This window comes from Leptonychotes weddellii, chromosome 1 (assembly GCF_054177405.1).
Source record: "Leptonychotes weddellii isolate Sample4059 chromosome 1, ASM5417740v2, whole genome shotgun sequence".
NCBI classification, from domain to species: Eukaryota; Metazoa; Chordata; class Mammalia; order Carnivora; family Phocidae; genus Leptonychotes; species Leptonychotes weddellii.
The window spans coordinates 65,078,632-65,106,519 of record NC_138369.1 but is presented as its reverse complement, the minus strand read 5'-3'; the positions used below and the strand labels follow the sequence as shown (position 1 = coordinate 65,106,519).

The following is a 27,888-nucleotide window of genomic DNA, read 5'->3' as shown; positions in this document are numbered from 1 at the left end:
ATTTTGTGAACCTCAGGACCTGCATATCATTGAGGACATTTTCATTTCTTAGAACCACCTACTTTCTGAATAATTCAAGCATTACAACTATGCATTTTTATACATGTGAAAGACTTTACAAAAAGCAATGCCATGTAAACTTGTCAGACAACAAACTGCAAATTCTAAAATTGGTTAAAGAAAGAGGAACTATTAAATTCACTTTTATTAACCCCACTAGGTGTTAACAAGAACATGGTGTTGAAAGGAGACACATCAGATCTAGTGAGCTTCAAAGTTGGAAAATTAGAGGCAAAAACCACCAGTGGGATCGAGCCCCACATCAGGCTCCCCGCTCCGCATAGAGTCTGCTTGGGATCTCTCTCTCCCTCTCCCTCTACCCCACCCCTACTCGTGCTTGCACTCTCTCTCTCAAATAAATAAATAAATACATCTTTAAAACAACAACAATAACCACAAAACACCACCATTGGTGTTTCTTTTACTCGGGCCATGAAATTATACATGCTCATGATGTAACCCAATTCTTAAACTGTAATTCAATTTGACAAAAACTGACCCAGAACTCACCAAGTCGAGAATACCAGAGGCAAAGTCAAACAGGCTGGCATTGGGAAATACATAATCTCATCTGGAAATAAGACATGTAGATAAGCGTTTCCAAAACAAGGAAGAACATAGTGTTACAACTGTGAAAGAAAGTGCTTTGGGAAGAGAAAGATTGCTTCCAGAATACAAAATAAAGGAAAGCTTTTTTTGTGGAAGCAGTGTCACTCAATTTGGGTCTTAAAAATAGATGAGATTTTATAGGAAAGAAATTTGGGAGAAGGGCAAATTCAGGAGAAGATGTAATAGTAAAAGCAAAAAGGAGAAGTCTTTGACATCATGGTTACATCTTAGGATGTACAGTGAGAAAGAATGGGAACCACAACCAAAACCGTATGCTGAGCTACCTTGCTTACTTTCTAAGAAAGAATGGATGTGATTTGGGGTAATTGTCCATGAAGGCCTGTGAGCAGCAAGCCACACAGATGCTTTTAGCGGGGTAGAGACAGACAAAGAGCAAGAGTGCCTGCTGACACAGCTGGATGGGAAGAAATTGCTCCTGAGGGCCATAGCATGAATAACAGAGAAGAAGGATTGGTAGGTGAAAAGATATTTTACAACCATGTTTACTCCGAATCAAGGATTATCCAACTATTTTTGTGAACTGGAATTTAATTTCCCAAGTCATTTAAAAGGTATCTCAGTGGCTAGAGGCCTATATTGCAAAGAGGCAGTGTTTGGGTTCAGATCTGTATTCCAACCAACAGTTGGCTGTATGATATTGAGAAAGTCACTTAATTCCATGTGCCTCATTTTCCCAATCTATAAAAGTGAGAGATGTGGTTACTAAACAGGGTGATGCACCAGACATATAGTAAATGTTCTCTAAATATGAACTATGTTTTTGGCCTTTATGTGCCATCAAATCATTAGAATGTTATCCTTGACTATATATAAATAGATAAAAATGTTGTAGTTCTCGGTTAGTTTGATGAAAACTAATCCAAAACTAATCCCAAATCCATCAGGATTCCCACCATTTGCGCTCTTAAACAAATTTACTTAAACAAGTACAGCATAGTAGACTTTGGTGCCAGATCACTGAGGTTCACGAAGCATCACTACCATTTACCAGTTAACGGTGCCGAGTGTCTACTGTTAACATTAGCATTAGCATTGCTGTGCTGTTCCCCAAATCTTCACGGATGGCCTCCAATCTCAGGACTCTCCCAAGTCTTACAGAAGTAAAACCAAAAAGAAAGTTTAAAGATAAATTCAAGCAGAGGTACCATTCTTTCTCCATGTAATAAAAATATAAAAATGCTATCATAAAAATAGCCAAATTCACTCCTTTCCCCTCTTTTCGGGTGCAGCAAGCATCAAGAGCAGTACTGTAGGAAATAGGCAGCATGAGGAGGGGTGGAGGGGAAAAGAAAGGAAACTCAGTAATCAGTGTTTGGGAAAAAATCAAATTCCCTAAAGCTCCAAAGAGTCAAACACTGGGCATTCAATAGAACAGTACACTGTTTCTAGACTGAAGGGCTTTGGTAATTAGGACACATGGCAATAAGCAGAAAATAAAGTAGGGCCCAGCCATGAGAGGAGAATGAAAAGGCTGTAGACGCTGAGTCTTGGCAGAACCTGAACCATGTATGAGAGAAACAGCAAGATGAAGAAAGACAAAACATATTTAAGAACTAAGAAAAGCAGATATATTATTGTTCATAAAAATGTTAAATCAATCCCTTTGGAAACATGTGCGTTCTCTTTCATTAATGCATGCACAATTTTTGAAAACATTACCTGTTGTTTGCTTGACTGGACGTTCAAAAGGCAACGAAGTCTTTTAAGATCTGAATAGTCCCTAGGAGAAAGAAAAACACAATGTCAATCAACTGAAGACTCCAGGCGAACTAGTCATCCCCACTGATGGCATTGCCCCTCCAAAACTACTTTATAGAAGGAAATCTATACACACTAACCATTTCCTTTAGAATTCTAGAAATGATCGAACATTTCAGTAAACACCATAACCCAGAGTAGCCATTGTTAAGGGTCTACTCTATTTCTCAAAAAGCCATTAAATCTGGTTGCTGGCCACTGTCTGAGTTACTAACTAGCAAAAACTCAGGAAGGGGTTACCTGGTGGTGATTCCTTGTTGTTTTTTATCAGTTGATTTTTCTGTGGTCTTCACCTTTTTGTCTTGATCAGGCATTGTAAAACATCAATGCCCCAGAATTAACATCGCATGCCTTTCAAAATAAACCAGAGGGGAAAACTTTAGTTGGGTTGTGTGCACCAAAATATTCTCAGGCAAAAGTCACTTTATAATACTTATTTAAATATGTAAAAGCTAACATTCATTTATAATACAACAATAAAAAATGTTAATATGAGTAGCATTTTGGGGCATCTGGGTGGCTTAGTTGGTTGAACATCTGATTAGGTTTCGGCTCAGGTAATGATCTCGGGGCCTTGGGATCTAGCCCCATGTTGGGCTCTGTGATGAGCGGAGAGTCTGCTTGAGATTCTCTCTCTCCTTTTCCTTCTGCCTCTTCCCCCCCTTTCTAAAATAAATAAGTAAATCTTTTAAAAAATACATGAGTAGCATTTATTATTTATCATTCAAAGGCCTTCAGATACATTTAGGGCACAGTTTATAGGTATAGTAGCCCATGAGCCTCTCTTTTCTGAGTCACCCTTGATTTCAAATATTCTGACCCATTGTCCCAACAAATATACTATTCTGCTTGTCAGGAAAAGTGCCCCCATTAGGGGTTTCCAAAATATATATCTATAAGCAAATACTTGGAGTCCAACTAATGCTTTTATGCCCTCTTAACTTATCTTCTCGACAAGTATCCTCAACTGTATGCTGCTAATTCAAGGCGTTCCTCCCTCATCATGGGTCATCCCCCTAAGAGCCCAGAGAAAGCCCCACCCACCTGCAAATAAGCATTACAGTGTCAAAGGTAAACACAAAATTTCACTGGATTTCTAGAATTCCTAAAGCTTTCAAACTGCCACCTGAATCCCCAAGTGGGTCAACTGCAGTCACAAGTTCTTCAGCAAGAATTGGGTCAGTCTTGCACAGCCCCTAAACTCACTCAACCATCCTGTGGAAAACAAGCCAACAGGTCCAAAATGGAGTCACTTAGGCTAAGCCTCAGGTCACCAAACTTAAATACATTTTCAGCCCTCCGAGATATGAAAACTTAAACTAGCCAATCAGGAATCACCAGATCAGCATTAGTTAAATAATCTGTCTGATAAACCCATGTTACCCTCTAGGGAAAAGTAACCTTGCAATAATCTACTTTTTGGCTAGTATAACTTCCTTGTTCCTGCTCCTTTCTGCCTATAAAGCTCCTCAGAGTTCCTTCCTATCTGCCAGAATGGATGTTGTCCAATTCATGAATCACTGAATAAAGTCAATAAGATCTTTAAAATTTACTCAGTTGAAGTTTGTTTTCAAACAATCTGGACAGTCAGCCTGGCCAGCCTGGGAATATGACCCAATACGCATTTCAATCTTTTGGATAAGCTTTGTAGTTATCATGGTCACCCTTCCTAGGATAAATTTTAATACTATTTCCTACTCCCACTAAAAGATAAGTAAGAGATAAGGCAGATTACTTAACCAATGAACAGAAAACAATTTATTTGTTTGCCCTTTTTTAAATTTCTGATTCAATTGTTTTAATTTCCAGAATAGAAACAAAAAGTTGAAGACACCCTTACTTGCAGTTACATAGCAAATACAAAATTAAATATACTATTGGTTTAATTTGATTGGATGTAAAATTTTCCAACTGTGTTTAATGCCACAGCGTAACTTCAGAGTTATTTTCAGGCATGAAAAAGCATGTGTTATTGTCTTATAATTGCATGCCTCAATGTATTGTGAAATCGAAGGTCAAATCCAAGTGTCTCAGAGATATTTAAAGGCAAAAGGAACGTGCCAATCGGTGTTTCACTGCAACAGAATGGAGGGAAACTTTATTTTGTGAAATGTACAATGACAGTTTATCTAAGGATTTAAAAATGATTTTTCCCATATAGTTGTCATATTTATCACAAAGAGTGGAGCTGGAATTAGGAGTTGGGGACCAAGGCTCTCTTCACAGATGCACACCAAGAAAAGCACAATAATAATATTTTAGGATTGTGCTTAGGACATAACACCACGGATTCATACAATCAAAAAATATTTACTGAACATTTACTATGATCAATCTCAGACTGAAAACTGCTAAAGGTAAAACAGGCTATCACAGGCATATGATTCTCCCACAAGCAAATAAAAACCCCCTTAATGACTTCAAACTATGTTTTGTGATGTATTCAGATAGAAATTGATTTCACTTTCGCTTTTCTATAAAAGAAAGGAGAAGGAAGGGAAGAAGGGAGGCGGAGAGGGGCAGAAAAAAGGAAGAATGGATGACAGGCAATCTGCAAATAATTTTTAAAAGCAAAAGATCCAAGTGCTTTTTATATATGGATATTAAAATGCCCCAAAAGATCTAAAATAAATTGAAATCCAGTCAAAATTAATAGAATCTGATTTTACTTTTCCCTCAAGGACAGAGGGAAAATTCCACATGGACACATTGGCCTGCTGGCTTCCAATTCCTGTGCAAACCATAGCTACAGACTGTGTTAGAAGTAGGAAATGGAAGCCACAAGGATTAGCACATGAAAATGTGTGGAAAAGCTCACAGGCTTCTTCTGCCAGAAGGAGAGCACATCTAGCCAGATCATACCCTACTAAACACCCTGTCTTATTCCCCTATTTAATCTCCATAATTTGATTGACCCGGTGTGTGAACAGGAAATAATCATCTAATAGTTTTATCAGTTTTAGATTAATGTCTACTCTGTGAGCTGGAAGAGTGAGAATAGATAACTCTCTGGAAATGTTTCACTTAATTAAACAGTAAACAAATCCACCGGAATCAGTAGAAACAGACAATTGCCTTCAGATAAAAAACAAAATCCTTTCCACTTGATGGCTGTTAAAATGGAAACTCTTCGGAAGAAAACTTTGAGAAGTTGGGAATGCTCTGAAATATTTCATCTAATCCCATTTTAAATTAACAAAAACAATCATGTTATACCAATGGTTATAATTCAAAACTGGGGGTGGGGGAAGGCAGCTCATATCTTAAGTTGCCCAGAGACAAACAACTTACTGAAGAGGTGTTCTCCAGAGAAGTCAAGCAAGGGTGCTACCTAAAGCAAGAGCTCTCCAGAGGGCAGCCTCAGTGTGATTCCAAGGGGAGCTCCAGAGTATAGATTATGTCTCAGGACTGCCTAAACCTGAGGGAAGGGAGCAGACTTTCATGTTCCTGTAGACTTTAGTCATTGGTTAAGAGTCTTTGAGGGAGGTCATAATCCCCCAGACACTCCTGTCTGGGGGTAAAGGGACTCTAGGAGCTTTGGGGGGAGTCCTCCAAAAAAGAGACACAGGAACTGGCTGTAAGAAGCAAAGGAGTATTGAAGCCAATACCTAGACACCCAAATAGTCCTAAGGGATGGGAGAGGCTCTGGGTAGGACACCAACCCCAGTGGAAGAGCTGTGGATGATGATGGTACAAGAATCTTGCTGGGGATACACACTGAGCACAACCTCAAATTTCCCTCCTTTGCTTGACCTCTCCAGGGCTTTTACTTCTCTGATCCTTCTACCCTCTCCCTCTCTCTCTCACTTCACTTCAGCCCTACTGGCCTTTTCGCAGGCTCATGAACATGGCAACCCTATTCCTGCCTGTAAGCCTTGGAACTTGCCACTTGCTGTTCCTCTCTCATTCCCAGGCTGGCTCCTTCGTGTCACTGAGGTATCTGCTCAGATGTCCCTTCCTTGGTGCGGGCTCCTCTGATGAATCTGCCCAACCTATATACCCCCACAGACTCATCCTTACCACATCACCCTGTTTCATCTCCTTCTGAAGCTCATCAACATCAGAAATCTTCTTGTCCATTTATTGGTTTCCTTGCACTAGATCCTAAGGCCCATGTGAACAGATACCGTATCTGCTTTACACACACATACATCCCCCACACACCGAGTAGCACATGGCACAGTACAGCACAGTATAAAAGCTCAGAAAATATGTGTCATAATCTACAAGGTGGGGCTAAGGTATCTTTACCAATGTTCATTAATTATTTGCTTTTTAACAATTATTTTAGGATTTTAGGATTAGAACCTCCGTTAAACCCCCAAACCTGGTGCTCCTCCTCCTCAGTGCTCCAGGGCAGCTTGTACTCCCCACTTTGCAAACCTGTGCACAAAATATTGCAATTGCATGATTACCCCATAAGACCAAGAATTGGACCTCCTGATTCACTTTTTTTTGGAGGGGGGCTATAGCTTAAAGCTTAGTTGGCTGGTTTGGGGTTTTCTTTTTTCATTTTAATTCAATTAACATATAATGGGTTATTGGTTTCAGAGGTACAGGCCTGTGATTCATCAGTCTTATATACAATACCCAGTGTTCATGACATCACCTGCCCTCCTTAATGTCCATCACCCAGTTACCCCATCTCCCACCCCCCTCCCCTCTAGCAACCCTCAGTTTGTTTCCTCTGATTAAGAGTCTCTTACGGTTTGCCTCCCTCTCTGGTTTCATCTTGTTTCATTTTTTCCTCTCTTCCTCTATGATCCTCTGTCTTGTTTCTTAAATTCCACATATCAGTGAGATCATATGATAACTATCTTTCTCTGATTGACTTATTTCGCTTAGCATAATACCCTCTAGTTCCAAGGAAGGCAAACAATAAACATTTACGTATTAAAAAATTAATGGACCAATGGATAAAAGAACTATTTGAAAAAACAAACCTGTGTCATTACTCTTTTAATTCAAAAATCTTTCATAAAGCTTCCTCATAAATCAAATCAACTGATGAATATTTGTCATGTTATAATAATCTTGAACGCACTCAGGAATTATCTCAATTATTCAGTCTTTAGGAGGGAAATTAGAGTTCTATATAATATAATATTCATGAACAGTGCTTTTCAAACGACCTATGAAGTTTTTTTTTTCATTTGTAATCTATCATGGGCCAATACTTTTGGTACATATCCTGTTTGGCAAGGTAAGTCAGCACTGATCATGTGCTTGGATATCACAGCAATGTTGAATTGCTGCAAACATTTCTAAACACTCTTAATTTTGTACTTATCTACTCATGGACCAATAACATACCAGTCTGAAGACTACCTGAATAGCCTAGAAAACTGAAGTCTCTCCTTTCAAATACCAATATTGTTTTCACAGCAACCCTAGATTGCTTCCTGAGAACCACTGCCCCAGGTTCAGAGCCTGTGAGGACGGAGTAGTTGTGAAGTCCAGGACAACCAGGAGAGGGCGAGAGTGAGCCCAGAAGAGGAGAACCACGGCTGAGAAGCTAGGGCTGAACATGGGCTCCCCACTTAAACTGGAGCAGTCCCACTTCACTGGGGTTCTGTGTACAGTTTCGTTTGAGAAACAAAATGCTAAAAACAAAAACAGAAAGCCACTGATTTTTCTAACATTTATTTTACAGATGAGAAGAGGCCAAAGAAATTACAATACTAGGTAAATAAATATTTATGTTCAGGTGGATTTTCCTTTGATTCTGAGTGGAAAAGCTGAAATTTAGTAATTTTTTTCTTTCAAAAAAAGGGAGGGAGTGCAGAAGGGAAAGATGATATGTAAAAATCCTCATGCATATTACTTTAAGAACAGAAACTTTCAGTATCTTTCCTTTGCATATTTCAGTCATGGAACCCAAATACTATCTCAGAAGGGAGAGAAAGGATCTTTCCACGCCTCACAGGATAGCCAAATGGGTTTGGTGTTTACAGCCCTGGTCAAGTACAGACAAAATCACAGTACTGACTCATTGCTGAATTTTTTTAATCCATTTTAAAGAGACTCTCAAAAGTAATTCTTATCTTCTATTGTCGTTTGAAATGTGGGTTAATGCTAAAAGAAGTCCCCAGAGACACACACCTCATTTGCTCATGATCTCTTGGTAATTGCAGGGTAAACACCTATGACAGAGAAAGAAATCCATGCTATGGTAAAATTACCTAACTGTCTATAATTAATCTAAATTGTACAATATAAACCCACTAACTACATAACATGGTATTTGTGATATGGTTTTCAGATTTTCTACCCAGAAATTCTTTTTTATTCCACAGTTGCCTTAACTGTTCAGAAGATCCTTAATTGGCCTCATCTTTACTGAAGATAAAACAGAAAGTCATTTGATTTATGATGGAAAATAGCTCCAAATCCCACTAATACCTTTTTTCTTATTAATCACTTCGGTTGCATCTTTGTAAATACTGCACTTTATTTACTACATTTATTAATGGTTAAGAAAAAAACAGCACTTAGAAAGTAAAAACAGTAAGAGAGTTTAACATGACTCCAGTTAATTACCACTTTGGCTACATCAGGTTTATTATTTTGAAAAAGCACTAAAATAAACTGTTATAAATCTTACCACAAAAGGAAGTTCTAACTTCCTGTACCAACAAAAGGGAGTCCTTATTTCCTTTGATGAATGACAGTTAACCTCCATATTAGATTACAAGTTACAGATCTGTCTGTGCTCAAGTACACATTAAGGAAACAGAGAACTTTCAGCCCCATAACTATCTGGCAATGCAAAATGAAAAATCATTTCTCTAAGTCCTTTACTGTAGATTTTTTCTCTCAATATTCCTTTAATAGTGGTCCTTTGAAAACAAAGTGGCTAAAATAAGATATAATTTACATAGAGAATTAAAACCAGAAATCAGACAACTGTGTTAAAATGCATTAGTTAGGTGTTAATTTCTTTATCTTGATAATTGTGCCATGGTCATGTAAGATGCTAACCACAAGGGTGGGGAGCTGAGTGAAGGGTAGATGCGAACTCATCGTACTATTTTTGCACCTTTTATGTAAGTCCAAAATTATTTCAGAATAAACAAAATGCATTGGCCACTTGAGCAGTTTATTTAATTGAAGTGCTGTGAGAGTAGAGAAAGTGTTTCCTTTTTACAAAGAATAATAGCATTTAATCTCGCAGAGATATAGTGCTTGGGTCTTTTCAAACTGGTTGTGTTTTAGAAAACTATAACCCCTGCACAGAAAATGTCAAGTTAGATCGGTCAAATGACCGGAAAATAAAACACGCATGCATGCGCGCGCGCACACGCGCGCGCGCACACACACACACACACACACACACACTTTGAAAGTAAAGTGATCAAAAACTCAAGGAACTCCTATAAGAAACAAGACTTGCTTATACCTGTACCTGTTACAGCTCAAAAAGGGAGTCGGCTTCTCGAAACTGTAGACTTGATTTCATCCCTTATGTTAGATTGTGATTGCTCTTCAATGGTAAATAGGCATGGAGCTAGCAGAACAGAAACAGTTATATGAAAAAATCTTAGAGAACATCTGATATGAGGGTTTCTAACACCTTCCAGGGCCAGGAATGGAATGTAAATGAATGACAGGCATAGAGTAGATCTAGTCAGAGCTTCAATCAAACCTGAGAAGGCATATCTCCCTAAAGGGATTTGATTTAAACTCACATTAAAAAAAAACAAAGCAAAACAAAACTCCTGCGCGGGACAAATAAAACAGATCTACAGGTCATGGGTTGAAGTTCATGGTTCAGTGCCCTTCATTTAGCACAAGAGGAAATTGAGGCCCAGAGAGGTAAAAAAGTATCCAAGGCCACACAGCACCTTTATAAGAAGGAGAACAGAGCCCACTCAGTTCACCTTCGGGATCTAAATCCTAATACAAGCTCTGGGTAGATGGGAAAGGGAGGACTTGTTGACATTGGCCCTTAGCCGAGGGCAAAGGGTGATCTAATAGCAACTGATGCTTGCATAACTTCACCTCCTGGACCCTGGGGTGCTTGCAAACATCCATTCATTCATCCTGGCTCACTCATGTGAAATAGGTAGGCGGTGTATTTTCATATCACCATACAGAGGAAAACAAAGACACAGTTGCTACAGAACCTCCATTGGCAGGAATATGTCACCAGCTAAGGGCAAGTATTATCATGGCCTTGCTCCTGAGTCAGTAGACTTGACACCTTCCTTGTGCAAATTGTTTATACTTTAAACAATTTTCTATCTTATATTTAAACAAGCACTTGAAGGTACAAAGAATAAAAAATTCCAATTGTATTCTGTCTCCCACTCACTCCCATAAATATTTATTGACCATCTACTATATGTTAGACACTTCTTTAAGAGTTTGCCCTCATTTTCCTCTGGCCAATACTAACCCAAATTGGACTGCAGGTGCTGCTCCAAAATCAACTAAATTATGTGGCAACAGATACTGTTTTAAGTTTCTTCTTTTGAAGCTCTCTTCCCATTCAAACTTATACCTTTCTTGGTAAAGGGAAATAGCTGCAGATATGAATATAGTTTTTATGGATTCCCTCCACTGCCACTGCATAATGATATTTGTGATGTCTGTGTTCATGCCTTGCGTGGCTGCTGTCCCAAACCTACTCAAGACATAGTTTGTCATATATCTGTGTTAAAACAAATGAAACCTGAGACCCATATATTAAGTAGTGATATTGAAAAGAAAAAAAAAAAAGGTCCAGATGATATGAGGGGGAAATTTATATTAACCAATCAATGAAAATAACTTAAGTAGCACACCAAATTTCTTTTTTCTCATTGACCCCAAACACAGCAAGATTACATGCTACTCTCCGTTTTTGTGTGAGACAGAAAGGTGACAATGATATTCCTTCATTCCTTCAAAAAGCAATTATTGATCTCCTCATATATGCCAAGCGCTGAGGATACTGCCCTGAATAAGACATGGTCAAAAATGTCTTACCCCCAAAGTTAACCAGCATGGTAATAAATCACAATAATAAATGAGTCATGGTGATAATAAATAAGTATGGACTCAGCCCAACCCCCTAGACCTTCTAAGGGTGAAGAGAACACCGAGTAAACACATCGATGTTCATAACAATTGGAGGCACTACAAGAAACTAGAAGTACTTTTAAGCCATAAAATTAAATTAAGTTTCATCTAGTAACACTTCTTTTTAAGTGCATCTTATTATTTACTATGTTCTGGCTGTACACAAGACACTTTTGGGCACTGCAAAAAGAATCTATCCATATCTCAGTGTGTGTGTGATACCTTAACTGCAGAGGTTAAACAATATGAAACTACAGCTATTGGGCCTTAAAAGGTGGGGGCGGCAATTTCTTATGGTACAGGCTAATACAAGGGACTAAATAAGAATACTAGAAATGTCAAAAAGCAGAGGAAATTAACTTCCAAAGGAGATTATAAATTGAAGGAATTCAGGAGAAAGGAAGATCACTGTGGGCTGAAAAGTCATGGAAAGGCTCATGAACTGACGTAAAGAAGGTCCAGAAAAATGGGTAGGGCTTGTGAAGAACTTTCCAGGAGAGTGAATGAATAAAGGGATGGAGGCAAAATCCCGGGAGTGGTTTGGGGAGACAGCAAGTAGATGAGTTGAACTGGAGCTGAGGAATGTGGAGAGAGGTGAATGATGGTACATGAATGAGTGGCAGCCTCTAAGTCTACAGCCAACTTAGGGAACAAAATAGTCACAAATAGTCTCAAAGTACAGCCCTTTGGCATGAACATCAGAAAAAATGGCACCTTTCTCTTCCTCACACCCTTAGTTGTTTGGCCACTAAATCCTGACTGTTTTTCTACTATTTCTAATATGGTCCCTATCTACTCACTTCTTTCCACCCTCATTGCCAACAGCCTTGTCTCCCTCATCACTCACCTGAACTACAGCAATCCATTCCTAAGTGGTCCCTCAACTTCCATTTACTCCCTTTGCCCAACAACATGGAATCCGTTCTCCACACAGCAACAAAAGCACCCTTTTTATGGTACAACTCTGACCAATTAAGCCTTTGTGGGCTTCCCAATTCTCTCAGGATAACAACAAAAATTAACAAGGCCTATGAGGTGTTCCATGGGATGATGCCTCTGCCACCCTCGACGGCTGCACTCATACCTGGCCCCTGAATCCTTGCTCTTGAGCAGATTCTGCTGGATACCCTGAGATCTCTACTCCTGGACTCAAGGAACAGATCGGTATGGGAAGGCCTGGAAGACTCATCTGTCACGTCTCAACTCAAGTGTCCATTCTTTAAGGTAATTTCCACTGGCCTCCTTGACGGGGCCAAGCTTCACCAGGCACTGTCTTGCAGCTCTTAATAAAGGGGCAGATTCAAGTACTAATTCAATAAATATACATGTCTGTCTCCTTTAGTTACTATAAACTCGTCAGGGATAGGGATGACAGCCAGTTTGCTCATCCCCAGCATCCAGCACAGCATTGTTAGTTTATAACAAAAGAAGTATTCAACAAACGATTGCTGAATGAATGAATGGGTGAATGAATGAATGAATGAAAAAATCCCAAGTGAAACATGACTGGGAAGCTCCATGTATAACTGGAGTATCACTAAGTATGGAGAATAAAGACAATGGGGGAAAACTATCAGCAAATAGTAAGTTTGCCCCAGCTGACCAGGATCCAGTTGTTACAGAATGTTGGTTTGACAAAAATCTCATAAACAAAAGGAAGCCACAAAGTTAAATATGGACTACCTCAAGTATACAGGAACAGGACAATACCATTTCCTAAAGATGAGTATTCACATTTATGTCAAGTGTAGCACACACATGCACATTCTAAGAATTTGTGGTCTCCACTGATGAGCCTTGACAGGTTTGAGAATGTGAATTCTTCTGGTTACACCACTGAGAGGTAGTGCAAAGGAGCAATGGTGGTGGACGAGACCTGGTGTCCACATGTGCCCGCCACATGACCTTGGATAGTCCCAGGGTCTCTCTAATTAGTAGTTTCTTCATTTACCACAAAATAGAAACAACAATATCCCCATTATAAAGTGGTAGTTGGAACTAAATAAAATAAAGCAAAACCTCTTCAGCACTGTCAATAGCTATAGAAATATAAGTAATTATTATTAGGAGAGCAGTTTGTAAATATTGTCATGGGTAGTATTACTATTACTTCAATTTGAAGAGCCTGTCACACTCATTTTTAATCATTTGTCTATATTCACTGACTTTGATTCATTGATAACAAATCATAGACAAAAAATGAGAAAAAAAGCTTTATTTTCAAAGTCACAAATAGTCTTGATTTTAATTTTTTTAAATCTAATATTATTCCAGGTTTACTATCATAAGCATTTTGGTGTATTCATTTAATCCTCAAAATGACCCTATGTGGTGGGTAGTGTATGATCTCCAACTTACAGAGGAAGGAACTGAGGCACTGAGAAGCCAAGTAACTTGACCAAGATCTCCTGTCTAGTAATAAAACAATAATAAGAGCAAATGTTTACATGGTGCTTAGCCCATGCCAGTGTCATGCTCAGTGCTTTCTATACCTTAACTCATTCAAGTCTCCTAACAAATCTGGAGGCAGCTGCCATTATTGTCCCCTTTCACAGATGAGTGAATTGAGGCCCACAGAGGTTAAGCAATGTGTCCCAGATCTTACAGGTGGCAAGTGGCAGAACAGGAATTTAAAGCCAAGGAGAGCCTTCCCTATTAATCTAATGCTATACTAACTCTCATTTATTGGTGGAATTTTTCCAGCTCTCTATTCGCCTAAGTGAATTTTCTAGATAAATGTTACCACTTTAATAATCAAATATGGCTTCATACACACTTTTCTGAAACTAACAATTCCAAGTCTTTGGGGAACAATACACTAAATACTGTGTAACTTTTTCCTGATGGCCCAGGGTCAATATTATGGCTGCTGTACTTTTCTCCATTCTTCCTCTAGTTTTAATTTTAACTTTCATTAGGAGGGGTTTTAGTTTCTTTTCCAGATACGAGCCAGTTGATTGTCATTTTGTCACTGTGACTTTGCTAAGGGCTGTGAAGCTAGAACCCAGGTCAATTATAATTATCCCCAAAGGAAGATTTAATAAATCCCAAGTTGATGCCAAGTCAATGGACTTGGGTGTCTGACCTTTATTATGACTACTGAAATTTCAGCTCAGATGAGGGTTAGTCTGACCTCTAGACAAGCACAAGTAATGATGAGAAGTCATCCATTTTATGCAATGCTCATTTTCGTGGGTTTTTAAAATCATCACACATGTCACCCAGATCCGAGTATGTTTAATGTTCGCCTTCCTATGGAAATAGACCAAGTCTTTCAAAAATGCAAGAATCATTTCCAAATCCAAGCCACACAACCAGTCCCAAGGCAGACACTTCCTATCCCCTTACCCTGCTTTATTTTTACCTGTTTACTTGTCTCTCTTACCCAAGAAATACAAAAAGCTACATTTACATGGTACTTCCCATGGGCCCACCACAGTTCTAAGAAATTTGTCGATATGGAGTCATGTAATAAAACAACCCCATTTTACAGGAAACTGAGGTGCAAAAAAACGAAGGAACTTGCCGGAGGTCCTGTATCTGGCAGTGGGGAGCTGGCAGTTGAACTCGGACAATCTGGCTTGAGAGTCTGTGTCCTATGGACCCTGCTCTACAATCCCTGAGAACATAAGTCCTAAAGGAACAGTGACTTTGTTTTGTTCACTGCCAAACATCTAAGTGCTCAATAAAGATTTATTAACTGTCTGAATGACCTTCCAGCTCCTCTCTGCCTATCCAAGTGCTCAAACTCAGTTCGCTCTGACTTCGGCCTCAAAGATGGGCTGGCTCTGACTGGCAGAGTAACATTCTGGCCCCTTCTTTCACCTACTCAAGACTTTACTGGTTATAGTTTCTTTTGATCCACCTCACCTGGCATGGTGCCCTGGACCAGTCAGATGGTCAACAAATACTCATTGAAGGAATGAGTGTCTTACCTGTTTGGGAGCTGCTGACAATAAACAAAAGTTTGTGATCAAGTAGGATAGTGTGATCAAATAGGAGGAGGATGTCCTAGAAATTGCACTTGAATGAATTAAAAATTGTGATTTGTACCTTCTGTGTACCTTGGAAATTTCACAATTCTCACCTTCAGTGTGTTACTTTTTCTTTTTTGTTAAGACATTGTTAGGGAAGCTTTAGGTTTACAACAAATCTGAGAGGAAGGTACAGAGATTTCTCATCTACCTCCTGCTCCCACACCTTCTTAGTCTCCCCTATTAACAGTATCACTCACCAAAATGGTACATTTTATATCAAGGATGAACTACAATGGTACATCATGACCACCCAAAGTCCACAGTTTACCTTAGGGTTAACTCTTGGTGTTGTACCTTCTATGAGTTTGGACAAATGTATAACGAGATGTATCCATCACTATAATATCATATGGTATTTTCACTGCCCTAAAAATCCTCTGTTCTCTGTCTATCCATTTCTCCCCAACGCCCAACCCCTGGCAACCACTGATCTTTTTACTCTCTCCAAAATTTGCCCTTTCCAGAATGTCATATTGTTGAATTCATACAACAGGTAGCCTTTTCAGATTGGCTTCTTTCACTTAGTAATGTGCATTTAAGGGTCCTCCATGTCTTTCCATAGCCTGATAGATCATTTCTTCTTAGCACTGAATACTGTTTCATTGTCTGGTTGTATCACAGTTTATCCATTCACCTTGGTAGTTCGCAAATATTGGCAATTGTGAATAAAACTGCTACACACATCCATGTGAATATTTTGATTTTTTAAACATGTGAAGGTTTACTAAGTATAAGGCACTGTGGACTTGATATGAATTGTGCACATTTAGTCTTTAAGACAATCGTATGAGATAAGTGCTATCATCAGTGCACTGTACAGATAAAGAAGCTTATTGGAGGCTAAGTAATTTGCCATGGGCCTCTGAACTAAAATGCTGAAGCCAGGATTCAAATCCATGTATCTCTGACTCCAAAGCTTTTCTCTTGCAACCTATGCTGTACTCTCTGTTTCCCACTTGAAACTTATGCCATGTAATAACAACTACCATCACAATGATTATGAAAGATAGACTCCGAGTTGAAATAGTTTGCAATTACCAAGGGTCTTGAGATCGAAGTAAAACCTATAAATTCAACATTCATATTTTATAAGCAAAAGCTTCATTGGCCAGAGATTATTTCTGACTTTTCTGGAACCAAAAAGGACATCATGAAAAGCAATGACTTCTCATTTTAGAGATTCATTCACTTAACCAGTATTTGTTGAGCCCCTGCTATGGGCATGGTACTGTGAGAGAGTCAGCAAACGCTGAGTAAGACAAACATAGCCTCTGCCTTCACAAAGGCAGAGAAGGAAACAGAAAAGTAATGGGGCAACACAAAGAGAAAGACTGGGGAGTGAGAACAGGGTTGGGGAGGGTACAAGTGGAGTTCATTGTGGGCAGTGTGAACAGGTGCAGTACCACACAGGGGAGAGAATGTGACATGTTCTGGGAATGAACAAGATGGAAATGCCGATGGAAGGCCTAACTAAAGAGTTTGGAGTAGGATAATGGAGAATCTTTGCAGGAAATGAAATGCCTGCAAGATCAGTCAAACTCTCACAGGGAAAATGGATTAGATAGGGCCAGACTGGAACCAGGGAACCTGGAAGGGTGCTGAATTTAACCAAGGGACTGGTGGAAATTGTAATATAGTGAGAATAGAGATGGTCATGTGGAAATTGGTTTGACAGCTATGAAGAAGGTATAGGCTTGGGTGGCTCAGTTGGTTAAGCAACTGCCTTCGGCTCAGGTCATGATCCTGGAGTCCCAGGATCGAGTCCCGCGTCGGGCTCCCTGCTCAGCGGGGAGTCTGCTTCTCCCTCTGACCCTCCCCCCTCTCATGCTCTCTCTATCTCATTCTCTCTCTCAAATAAATAAATAAAATCTTTAAAAAAAAAAAAAAAAGAAGATAAGCATACTCTCTGACTCAGACATTGCAGGTTTTCATTAAAAAAAAAAAAGAAAAGAAAAAAAGAAGGTAGGTATAGGCTTGATAACTGATAGAAATGCCCAAGAGGTGGTGTCAAAGATACTGCCCAGAATGTGATTTTGGTAACTGAATGGATAGGTCTGCTCAAGATAGGGAATCCAAGGGCGAGGCAATCTGGTGGGAGTGGAAGGAGATAGCTTCTAGGGTTACACACGTGTGGAGTTAACTAGCAGTTGGATTTGGGGGTCTGGCGCTTCGTGGAGCAGCCTAGGCTGGAGGTGGATGCTTTCCAGTCATCGGCAGACATGTGATGCGTGAAGGCGTGGAAGTGGACAGCCTCACCCACGTGGTGCAGAAAAGCAGAGGGCAGTCAAAGCAGCATCACAGAAGGGAAAGGCAGAAAAGCGACGCCCGTAAAGACTTTCATGAATGAGGCTGCAGAGGTATCGGAGAAGACTGCAAGAGACACACTCACGCTCCATGTAACCAAAATAATTCCTTCATCGACCTGAAAGGGCCATCAAACATCGTTGATGGCACCTGCCCACCATCCAGCCGCACGACACCAACCCTTCTGCTAGGACAGGCTCACAGCGACTCGCCTACCCGCGACAGCCCGCACTCTCTGCCCCTGCCCCATGGCGAGTGAAGCTGACTCCCGGAGCCTTCGGGGCTGCTCCACAAGGACCTGTGGGCATCTCCTTGGAAACCCTGCCTCAAACCGCGCGCCGGCGCAGAGGAACGCCCGCTCCTGCCCCACTCACCGCGCCAGAGGGAGGGTCCCTCCTTCAGGCCAATTTCTAAATCTTCCTCCTCATCGTTTCTGCTGCTGCCACCCGCGGCTCCGGATCCGGGGGCCGTCGCGCCCACCCCACCACCCCCGAGCCCACTCCCAGTCCCCTCCACCTCGGGGACACCACTGCCTGCTGCACCGTTGGTACAAATCAAATCCTGCTTTAAGCCACCAACCGGCGCTGGCTGAACCAATGCCAACACCTCTTCTTCCGCTTCGCCGGGGCGCCTCGGCCAATCAGGAACAGCCGTGCTGCGGCGTACCGAGCGCCATAGCGACTGGTGACACCTGCCTCGGGGTTGCCGTAGCAACCACAGAACGCGCAGGTTCTAACCCCAAGTCTCCAAGCCCGAGAAGAGGGAGGTGGTACTTAGGACTGTGGTGCGGCCAGTTCAACCTGACCTAGAGCTACTAGCCTGTGGACAGGTTTCCTAAACCCTGTGTATTTTTCTGGATTCGGTGTGCGCAACTTTTAGCATTTGAAATAAAACGGATGGAAAAGAGCTGCTTCATCTTAGGGTGCTTAATTTCAAGAACAGCTGTGGACTAAAAATCAATTATCTACCAAAGCAAAGATTAGTTTGAAAGGATCAACGCTACATGCTACACAGTTTTCATATAGTGTGAACACATTTTCGGTTACTCAAGTGCACTGCATACCTCAGGCAATGACAATAGTGTTGTGAAAATAAAAGTGGGCACTCAATACATCTGTAGGTTCACCTAACATAAGCAAGTCTCTTCACCTTTTGTAAAGGTCTGAAACTTCTTGAAAAATTGAATTGCATTAAAGTCTTAAAAAGATGAGTCATTATGAAGCTTTAAAAAATGAAAAATATTCATGATCATTTAATGCCAGACACTATTCCACAACATCATCTGGTAGTCATTTTTCATCGTAGTTTAGCACTGACAATGGAGGTACAGTAAGTTTCCCAAGTTGCCCAGTTAGTTACTGGTGCATCTAGTAAGTAGTAGAGGCAGGGAAGAACCTACAGTTTGAATCTAGAGTCCAGTCTTAACCACACTGAGGCTCTAGATTTCTTCAAGTATAGGGCCTACTCGATCTCATCTTAATATTACTCAAAAATGACCACCAGTGTGTCAATTAGTACAGTGACTACATCTCCCAAAACTTCACTTAAAATGCATACAATGAACCTTTCCCTGATGTTTCTCTGCTTCGAATAATAATGAAAAGTAGGCCCAATGGGATAGCAACACTTGGGGTTGGGTAATTAAAAATATATATCCTGGGCGCCTGGGTGGCTCAGTTGGTTAAGCGACTGCCTTCGGCTCAGGTCATGATCCTGGAGTCCCAGGATCGAGTCCCGCATCCGGCTCCCTGCTCGGCAGGGAGTCTGCTTCTCCCTCTGACCCTCCCCCCTCTCATGCTCTCTCTCATTCTCTCTCTCAAATAAAAAAAAAAAAAATATATATATATATATATATCCTAACCTACAAGAACAAGGTCCCATTTTGGAAATGTAGGAAGGGGAAATGAAAGCCACTCAGCTAAATATAACAGAACTAATTTAATCTTCAGAGAACATAAAGCCAGCAGGGTTAACATTACCAATAGGAAAACAAAAGTGAATGATGTGGACTTGAAAAAGTATTCTCTTAAAGACATTTTAAATATTTAGCAGTGAGACAAAATGATTTCAATTAACTTCTTCATCAGGATACGGAATGTGCTTCCCATCTTTCTCTTTCTCAACAAAATGGTAAACTAATGTTTTGGCCTTTCCTGAATAGAAGTGAAAGTTGCATAGAAGATTAAGGATGAAGACATTTGCCGCTCAAGGAGAGGAGCACTATCCTCTCTACCTGGTAAGGGTCCACGTTGTTCTGTGTAACGTGATGAAGATCCATGCCCCCCCGAAGGGTTATGTTTGCCTTAAGTTTATGGCTTATGTGGTAGGGCCAAACTTGAAAGACTTAACACCCATCCCCTTTTTATGTTTTCCAGTACCCCTTTTACTACGCTGATATGATTTCATAGACACTGTAAATCACATAGTTCAAAAGCAAAACAGAATGTCTTAACTATATAAAGAATAAAAGTAATTTAAACAGGTACAAAACAGGTATAAATTTTCAGGATTAACAAGAGGACAAAATCACTTCCCCAAATTTCTAAGATACCCAGGACTAAAAAAGGGTATCTAAACACACACACACACACACACACACACACACACACTTTCACTAGAGGAATGAGAATGATCTTGTAGATTGGCAGCAGAAGGTTGAATATAATTTGAAGGAAAAGCAGAACTGAAATTGAGTCTCGGAAGAACTGCAGAGAAACTGAAAGAAAGGTTTTCCAGTCAGGAATGTTCTCATTCAAAGCCTAAAGGTAGAAATGTAAAGGTTAGCCATAGAAAGAATTGATACTCAAGAGATCAGATATACCTTACTGAGCAAGATAAAACAAAATGAGTAATATTTCCTTTCCTCTCACCTTCTAAAACAAAACAAAACAAAGTTCTATAAATGGGAATAATAAATTGACAAAAAACTTTTTCCTAAAATAAATGTAAGAAAACTTTCAGATGAAATTTCTAAAACTCTAAGCATCTTTCTCACTCCCAAAGGTTATCGAGTTCATGTTGGGATATCAGAAGTTGTTTCTTATTATAGGCAAAATAATGGACCAGGCTACTCTTAAAGGGCTTTAATTTCGAAATCTCTTAACTATTAAAAAGTCATTGTGATATACAATGGAATATTATGCAGCCATCAAAAGGAATGAGATCTTGCCATTTGCAACGACGTGGATGGAACTGGAGGGTATTATGCTGAGCGAAATAAGTCAAACGGAGAAAGACATGTATCATATGATCTCACTGATATGAGGAATTCTTAATTGCAGGAAACAAACTGAGGGTTGCGGGAGTGGGGGGTGGGGTCGGAGGGATGGGGTGACTGGGTGATAGACACTGGGGAGGGTATGTGCTCTGGTAAGCGCTGTGAATTGTGCAAGACTGTTGAATCTCAGATCTGTACCTCTGAAACAAATAATGCAATATATGTTAAGAAAAAAAAAAAAGAAGAAGAAGGTAGCAGGAAGGGAAGAATGAAGTGGGGGAAATCGGAGGGGTAGACGAACCATGAGAGACGATGGACTCTGAAAAACAAACTGAGGGTTCTAGAGGAGAGGGGGGTGGGAGGATGGGTTAGCCTGGTGGTGGGTATTGAGGAGGGCACATTCTGAATGGAGCACTGGGTGTTAGGCACAAACAATGAATCATGGAACACTACATCTAAAACTAATGATGTAATGTATGGGGATTAACATAAGAATAAAAAAAAAATTAAAAAAAAAAAGTCCTTGTGAAACACAGAATCCTTTGTTTCACCTTCTTTTCTGTCTCCTTACTGAAGCATATGAATATTAGGAAGCAGGGAACAGAAATCACCTATTTTCCTTCATCCCCCATCCCTCTGCATAAGAAAGATAAGCAGCAATTCTAAGAAAGTACAAAGTAAAGACAATATCCAACAACTAATTCAGTAGACTTTTATTGCTCTTTCAACTTCAATAACATCTCTAAAAAATAGTTTTCTTCTAACAATTATGAAACAAATTTGAAAGGCAGGATCGTTCACATTATAGACTTGGAAGAGACTTGTACTTCATATAAATGAAAAATACCAGTTCCACGTTTTAAATGTTTAATTTACCTTGTATTTTATTACAAAAGAAAATATTATCATTGTAATTATAAAAGTCATAAAAATTAGAACTGTACTGTGAAATTATACCAAGCTATCAAATACTATATAAATGAACAATAAAATTCAATTTCTATTTATTCAAACATAGTAAACATTGGAAGATACCCCCCCTACAAAACAAACAAAAACCCCCCAGATTTTTAATATTAAAGCAACAGAAGAAAAGCCACAACACAAAAATCAATCAATGCACAAAATCTGATTAAAAAACCACTAGGGTTTAACAATTACTATAAGTCAACTGTAGAAGTCAATATGTGCTAATTAAAGTTTAAAAATGATCTTTAGATGATTCCATTTCCAACTATGTTTTCCTATTATTGATACTTATATTACTTTTTGATACGTTAGAAAAGAACCAACTTTACATTAGAATTGCCAAATTTTGAATTTTGAACGCTATTTTTAATTTTCAATGTCCTTAAAATCTTTAAGCTTACTTTCTAAAAAATAAATAATTGTTGGACTAAACCAAAAGACATTTCACACATTTGTATTATATATGATAACAATGATGTAATCTACATAAATAAATTTAAAACATTAAGTTATTTAATTTAAACATTTTTGAATTACAATGTTATATCAATGGCTTACACATCCAAAATCTGAGCACTTTAAAACAGGATTCACATGTTGAGCACATTTAAAGAACTGATGTACATGATATGATCCTTGAAAAACAGCAAGCTCTGGTGTAATACCTCAGTTTCAGAAACGATTTTACATTTTACAGAACTTTGAACCTGTCTTTGTGAAAGGAAAAACTTAGAAAGCTATTATATACATACATAAACTTGAAGTATGAGGAAGAAACAAATGCTTTTTGGATGGAGAAAACAAAAATTAGTAATTCTGAGTGGTGAAGAAACCTGCTTTATAAATCCATGCATTAGCACATAAATTTTGTCCCACATTTTACAAAGACTTGGCAAATATGAACATTGATACGCCACAGCTTTTTTCAACAACTGAAGAGATTTAAGATTTTTAACATCATTCTCTCTCTCTCTCTCGCTCACACACACACACACACACTAGAAAGACTGTGCTTCACTTCAGCATATCTAATATTATAAGAGAATATATAGAATCATCCTTTTATCATAAGGAAGTTCATTGTTTTCTCAAAAGCTGCTATTTTAGAGTGAAATAGCATTCAAAAGAAAGTAAATTTCAGATGGTCAACATCAGGATTTATTATAGTCTCTGTAAACAGACATCTATAAATAAATAAAATAGGGTGGAGAGAAGAATATCCTGAGGTGGCTCTGTAGCCAGGGTATTCAGTAGCACTAAGCTCCATCCTGGAAACCAAGGCATCTAAGAAAGTGCAGGGCTGTTTATATTAATTTATTTTGTAAATGGAGTATGTACAGTTTAATTATTTTGCACCTTGAGGTAAATCAGTACATTGCAATTACTACTGCTCATTTACACCTATTTAAGGCAACATTTAAAAATTAATATTATGTAGTAAATTTTTCACTGTCTCGCAATGAACACTATCCATGATTGTTATTGTTCAGAAATAGTGGAAAAATACCATAAACATGTAGAACAAGCAGTTAATTACTTAATAAACATGAGTTACCTTTGCTTTTCAATGGAGTAGTCATATCAGATCATTTTGTAAGTCAAGTAGTCAAAAGAAAGCAGAAACCATTAACAATCAGAAACAGTAAAAACATTCTGAGTGCAAAGTATTTTGCAAGTCATGGTTTTTCTGGCACTGGACAATTACTATACATAATTGAAAAAAATCACAGAAACACTATGATCCCAGGTAGTTTTCAGTTTAAATTTTAAAATCCCTTCCTGTAAAATAAGCACATTTGTTAACCCTAAGATGTCCAGACACAAAGAAATGATGTGAGGAAATCCCCTTGTTCAGGTACATCAGGGGAGTTTACAAAATTAGCAGCAAATACTGGGGTCTTTGGAAATGATTATGCTGCTATGGATAAGAGAAATCATTTCAATGGAAGCTCATAAAGAATAATAAGCACCATGGTTAATACTCGATTATCAATTGCCAATAGAGTCTAACTCTTTTTCAGGCAGTACCAAATGATGCCAGCTCTATTTTCTAAAGAAAAGTAGCTACATTTCCAACTTCTCATTCGAGGCAGAAGTCAAATCCTTTATTTTAACTAGAATCTGAAAATATGGTCTCAGATGGGGAAATTGTATCAGCTACCAAGTAGTTTAGAATGGATTAAAAACACTTCAGGATTGCTAAAATATCAGCTTTTGGCATTCCTCATGATCCTCTATAAGATCAATTTCATACTTTTGTACTTTAATGACAAATGATTAAAGGGAGCATTGGAATTTCATTAAAATTTTCATCCTAATATTCATGTCACAATTTCGGTATTTCTGTGGCTTCTCAATACTCATTTGGTTTTTGTAAATTATCCTCTTGCCAAATCACTTTCACAACCCCATTCATCCAGTCCTACAGGCTTAACAAGAACAACATTTATTTATTTCATGTAGAGCTAAGAGTATATAAAAGATGACTAAAAAGATTTGCTAGCAGTTAAAAAGACAGCTCAGAAAAGCAGAAACTAAGTAAGAAATACCAACACAAACTAGAAAGAATGCCATCAATCTGAGCTATACATAAAATGTCTAAATTCCTTTTAAAATACAAATATGGCAGTGCTTTATATCAAAGATGTAAAATCTGTCAACTGCTTTCAAAGATAATAAACCACAAATGCAAGTGAGCACCAACTATTTACATTAACAATTTAAATTATTCTCTATTTGTTACCTTTTCAAATGTTTATAATATTTAAGTATCATATCAATTAAAATAAATAAAATAGTTTAAAATGAGATCACAGATAGCAATCTATTAAATATTATCTATACCATAGAAAGAATAACAACGTAAACAAGAAAGTGAAAGGTAATTCTTTAGAATAAAGTAATACTGATCATAAGCCCATTAAGAGAATTGTGACTCCTGATTACTTAATCATATTAGCTGTAATAAAAAATAATCAAGAACTTGAAGCTGATATAAACTTAACCACATTTTAAGTAAAAGCAAAGGCAGAGAACAGAGTGGGCATTCTGGGGCTCTTATAAAGCATTAGGATTCTACATTAATTTCTACAAAGGCAACAAAATTTAATTATTATCAATTGGCATTTTACAGCTTCTAAAATCCATAAAGTTATGACTGGTATGGGGTTAAATTATAAAAATCACCTGCAATTTCACTTGTCTATCGGAATAGAAACCTAGATGTGGAAGTTTTAAGATAAAAACATAAAGGTCAAAACTATAGTTCTTATCTAGAAAGTTTCTATTGTTCTACCTTTACAGCCAAAAACTCTCCACTGCTTGTGAAACATGATGGACATCTGCATAAATGAAACACACATACAGAGAAGCCATGACATGTTACCATTTCTCCCACAACACTGGCATAAAGACTCCCTGTTCTTCCCATAAGGAACTAACAGAAGTGAAACAATATGTAAAAATTTTCAGTAACTTAAGTAAAAATTATAAATACATGGACAAAGTACATCACCTAAAGTTGGTATGAATTACCACTGATGAACAAATAGACTTAAAGGAAAAGTAGATTGAATGCATTTCCCCACATCTTTCTGCTGCAGAATAGAAATTTTTTTTTTCAACAGAATAAATAGTAAGAACCATGTACCTCATTTCTAAGAGACCATTTCATTATATACACAGTCTCCATGGTGTTCCTAACAAACTTCAGACACTACTTCAAAAAACCCAGGAGTCACACATAAACAGCATGACATACAATATTGCTATATATAGTGACATGAAATACACACATGAGATATATATATATATATATATATATATATATATCTGTATAGCTATATATATAATTCCTCTTGGTTCAATTCTATAACGAAGTTTCAGCATCCATGTATTTCTTTGTTGGTTCATCTTCAAAATTTATTTTCACACTCACAGGTTTTTCAGGGCTATTTAAAACAAAAAATGAGAATAAATGATTTTGAAATGGACAAATATTACATTCAAAAAATGGCCAACACTTAGTATCCGTAATAAGCCTTTTGAAATGACTAAAAGGACTATTAATACTATAAACATAGGACTCGCTATTATTATTTTACTGCTTTCTTTTCCTATCAGTAAACTGGACTGGAAAGACAAATATTAAAAATTCTTAGTTTTTTTTAATGGATATGCTTGCCACGGAAATTCATGTTTTTCTTACAAATGAAAAGGATTTTCTTAAAATCAGTCATTATATTTTTAAAAATAGTTGTACATTGTGACATTTCACTGACAAATCCATTAAAAAAGCAATCTTTGTTAATATAGATAAGCATCAAATAATTTTCTGCAAAATGTAACAGATTTACAAACTCTCCCCAAATTTGGTTCACAAATACAAAATCAAAACACATATATTCTATATTTTCAAGTTAATATCAAATACAATGAGTCCATGTCCATGGATTTAAGTGACTAATTTAATTGTAACATATGAATATCTGTGTTTTGAAAAAGCTGTCCAATGTAGAATAACACTGTGGTTTGTTGCCTTCTCCAGATAAGATTGAAGGAAAGACCTCCAAACATTTTTTCTGTTAAATGACATAACCCAAACATTGTCTTTCTTCCCCTGTGATTTGGAATTGAGGGGCAACCTGAATGAAAGGCAGAAGTATAAAAGATACTTTCATATTACTGTGTAATATATAATAATATTATTGTAAGGTCTTTACATTTGTAACTATACTATAATCTGGGCCACAAGTACTGACAAGGTGTGAAAAATTATTAAGAGTAAAAAGAGCATCAAACTAAATTCTAGCTGCATGGAATAATCAGAATGACAAAGAGTTAAATTTAAAAAACTTTTAAGATCAAAGACAGAAGAAAGGAAACAGTCCAGTTTAGAGAATCAGAAGTCAAGAAATGATTAAAAAAAAAAAAAAAAGGAGGTCGGGGTCATAATAGAGATTAAGTAGGAGCAAAGCTCTAAGAAGAGGTGGGGAAGGAATGAATAAAACCCAACCAATTATTATGAAAAGACAGTGGCCAGAAAGACAATAACTAATCCATCAGAAGCAGCTGGTGACCATTTGCCCAGAGAAGTTTCAATCTGATGTCCAAGCAGAGTATACGGACACCCAACAGTGTCTGGCACGAAGTGCACACAGAGTATTTGTGGAATATGAATGACTGAGTGCACTACAGGATAATACCTCATTTCTCCACAGACCCAAAGGATTAAAGTACTAATGGTTATCAAACTAGAATCACTTAGATTCAGGCCTTAAAATGAGGGTAAAAGAAAGAAAAAATGGCTTCCTAACAAGAAATCTAAGAAAGGAGTTATGAAAATTGTTATGGAATACGTGGTCCATTATAACACCGAATGGCGTTTATATCTATGGATTAAGAATTTCTTCCAACTATCTTCTAGTAAAATGTTTAACCTCATCTGAAGAAAAGGCAGGCTAAAACAAAACAAAACAATCATGTCTGTCTTTTTTCCTGGACCATCAGAAAGCATGACTGCGGTAGTGTTTACTTAAAAGAGTATTTATGTAACCCCTAGTAATTATCTTTCTTATATGGTTTTGATCTTTTATATACTTATTCCATACTGCCATATGTATAATATTCATTTTTACTATAAAATGGCTCAAATTCTTTTTGGAAACAGGCAATTATGAATTTAAAAAGTAACCTATCAGCACTTATATCATTATTTCCAGTATTCAGTAAAATGATGGATAGACAGATAAAAGAAAGAAGGAAAGAAGAGAAAAAGGCTGGCTTTGTTAAGAGAATATAACTTATGCAAACTGAGTTACATTTAATGGTTTTATGAAATAGCTATCTATC

The 27,888-nt window shown here is 38.0% G+C and overlaps 2 protein-coding genes across 7 annotated transcripts in view; both read right to left on the bottom strand.

The window, feature by feature from the left end:
- The window catches only part of NEK10 (NIMA related kinase 10), a 204,558-nt gene extending 186,176 nt beyond the window's left edge, over positions 1-18,382 (bottom strand). The window contains exons 1-3 of the mRNA XM_081829267.1: positions 18,227-18,382; positions 2,689-2,799; positions 2,350-2,410 (exon numbers count right to left, since the gene is read on the bottom strand). Of these exons, the coding sequence (XP_081685393.1) occupies positions 2,350-2,410; positions 2,689-2,762 (135 nt within the window). The 5' untranslated portion in view covers positions 2,763-2,799; positions 18,227-18,382. The remainder of the gene's footprint in view (positions 1-2,349; positions 2,411-2,688; positions 2,800-18,226) is intronic.
- Positions 18,383-21,767: 3,385 nt separating this feature from the next.
- Positions 21,768-27,888, bottom strand: part of SLC4A7 (solute carrier family 4 member 7) — a 107,664-nt gene continuing 101,543 nt past the window's right edge. For all 6 annotated transcript variants that reach the window (XM_081825577.1, XM_081825576.1, XM_081825570.1 and 3 more), the window contains one exon: positions 21,768-25,988. In XM_081825577.1, coding sequence (XP_081681703.1) covers positions 25,907-25,988 — 82 coding nt within the window. In that variant the 3' untranslated portion in view covers positions 21,768-25,906. The remainder of the gene's footprint in view (positions 25,989-27,888) is intronic.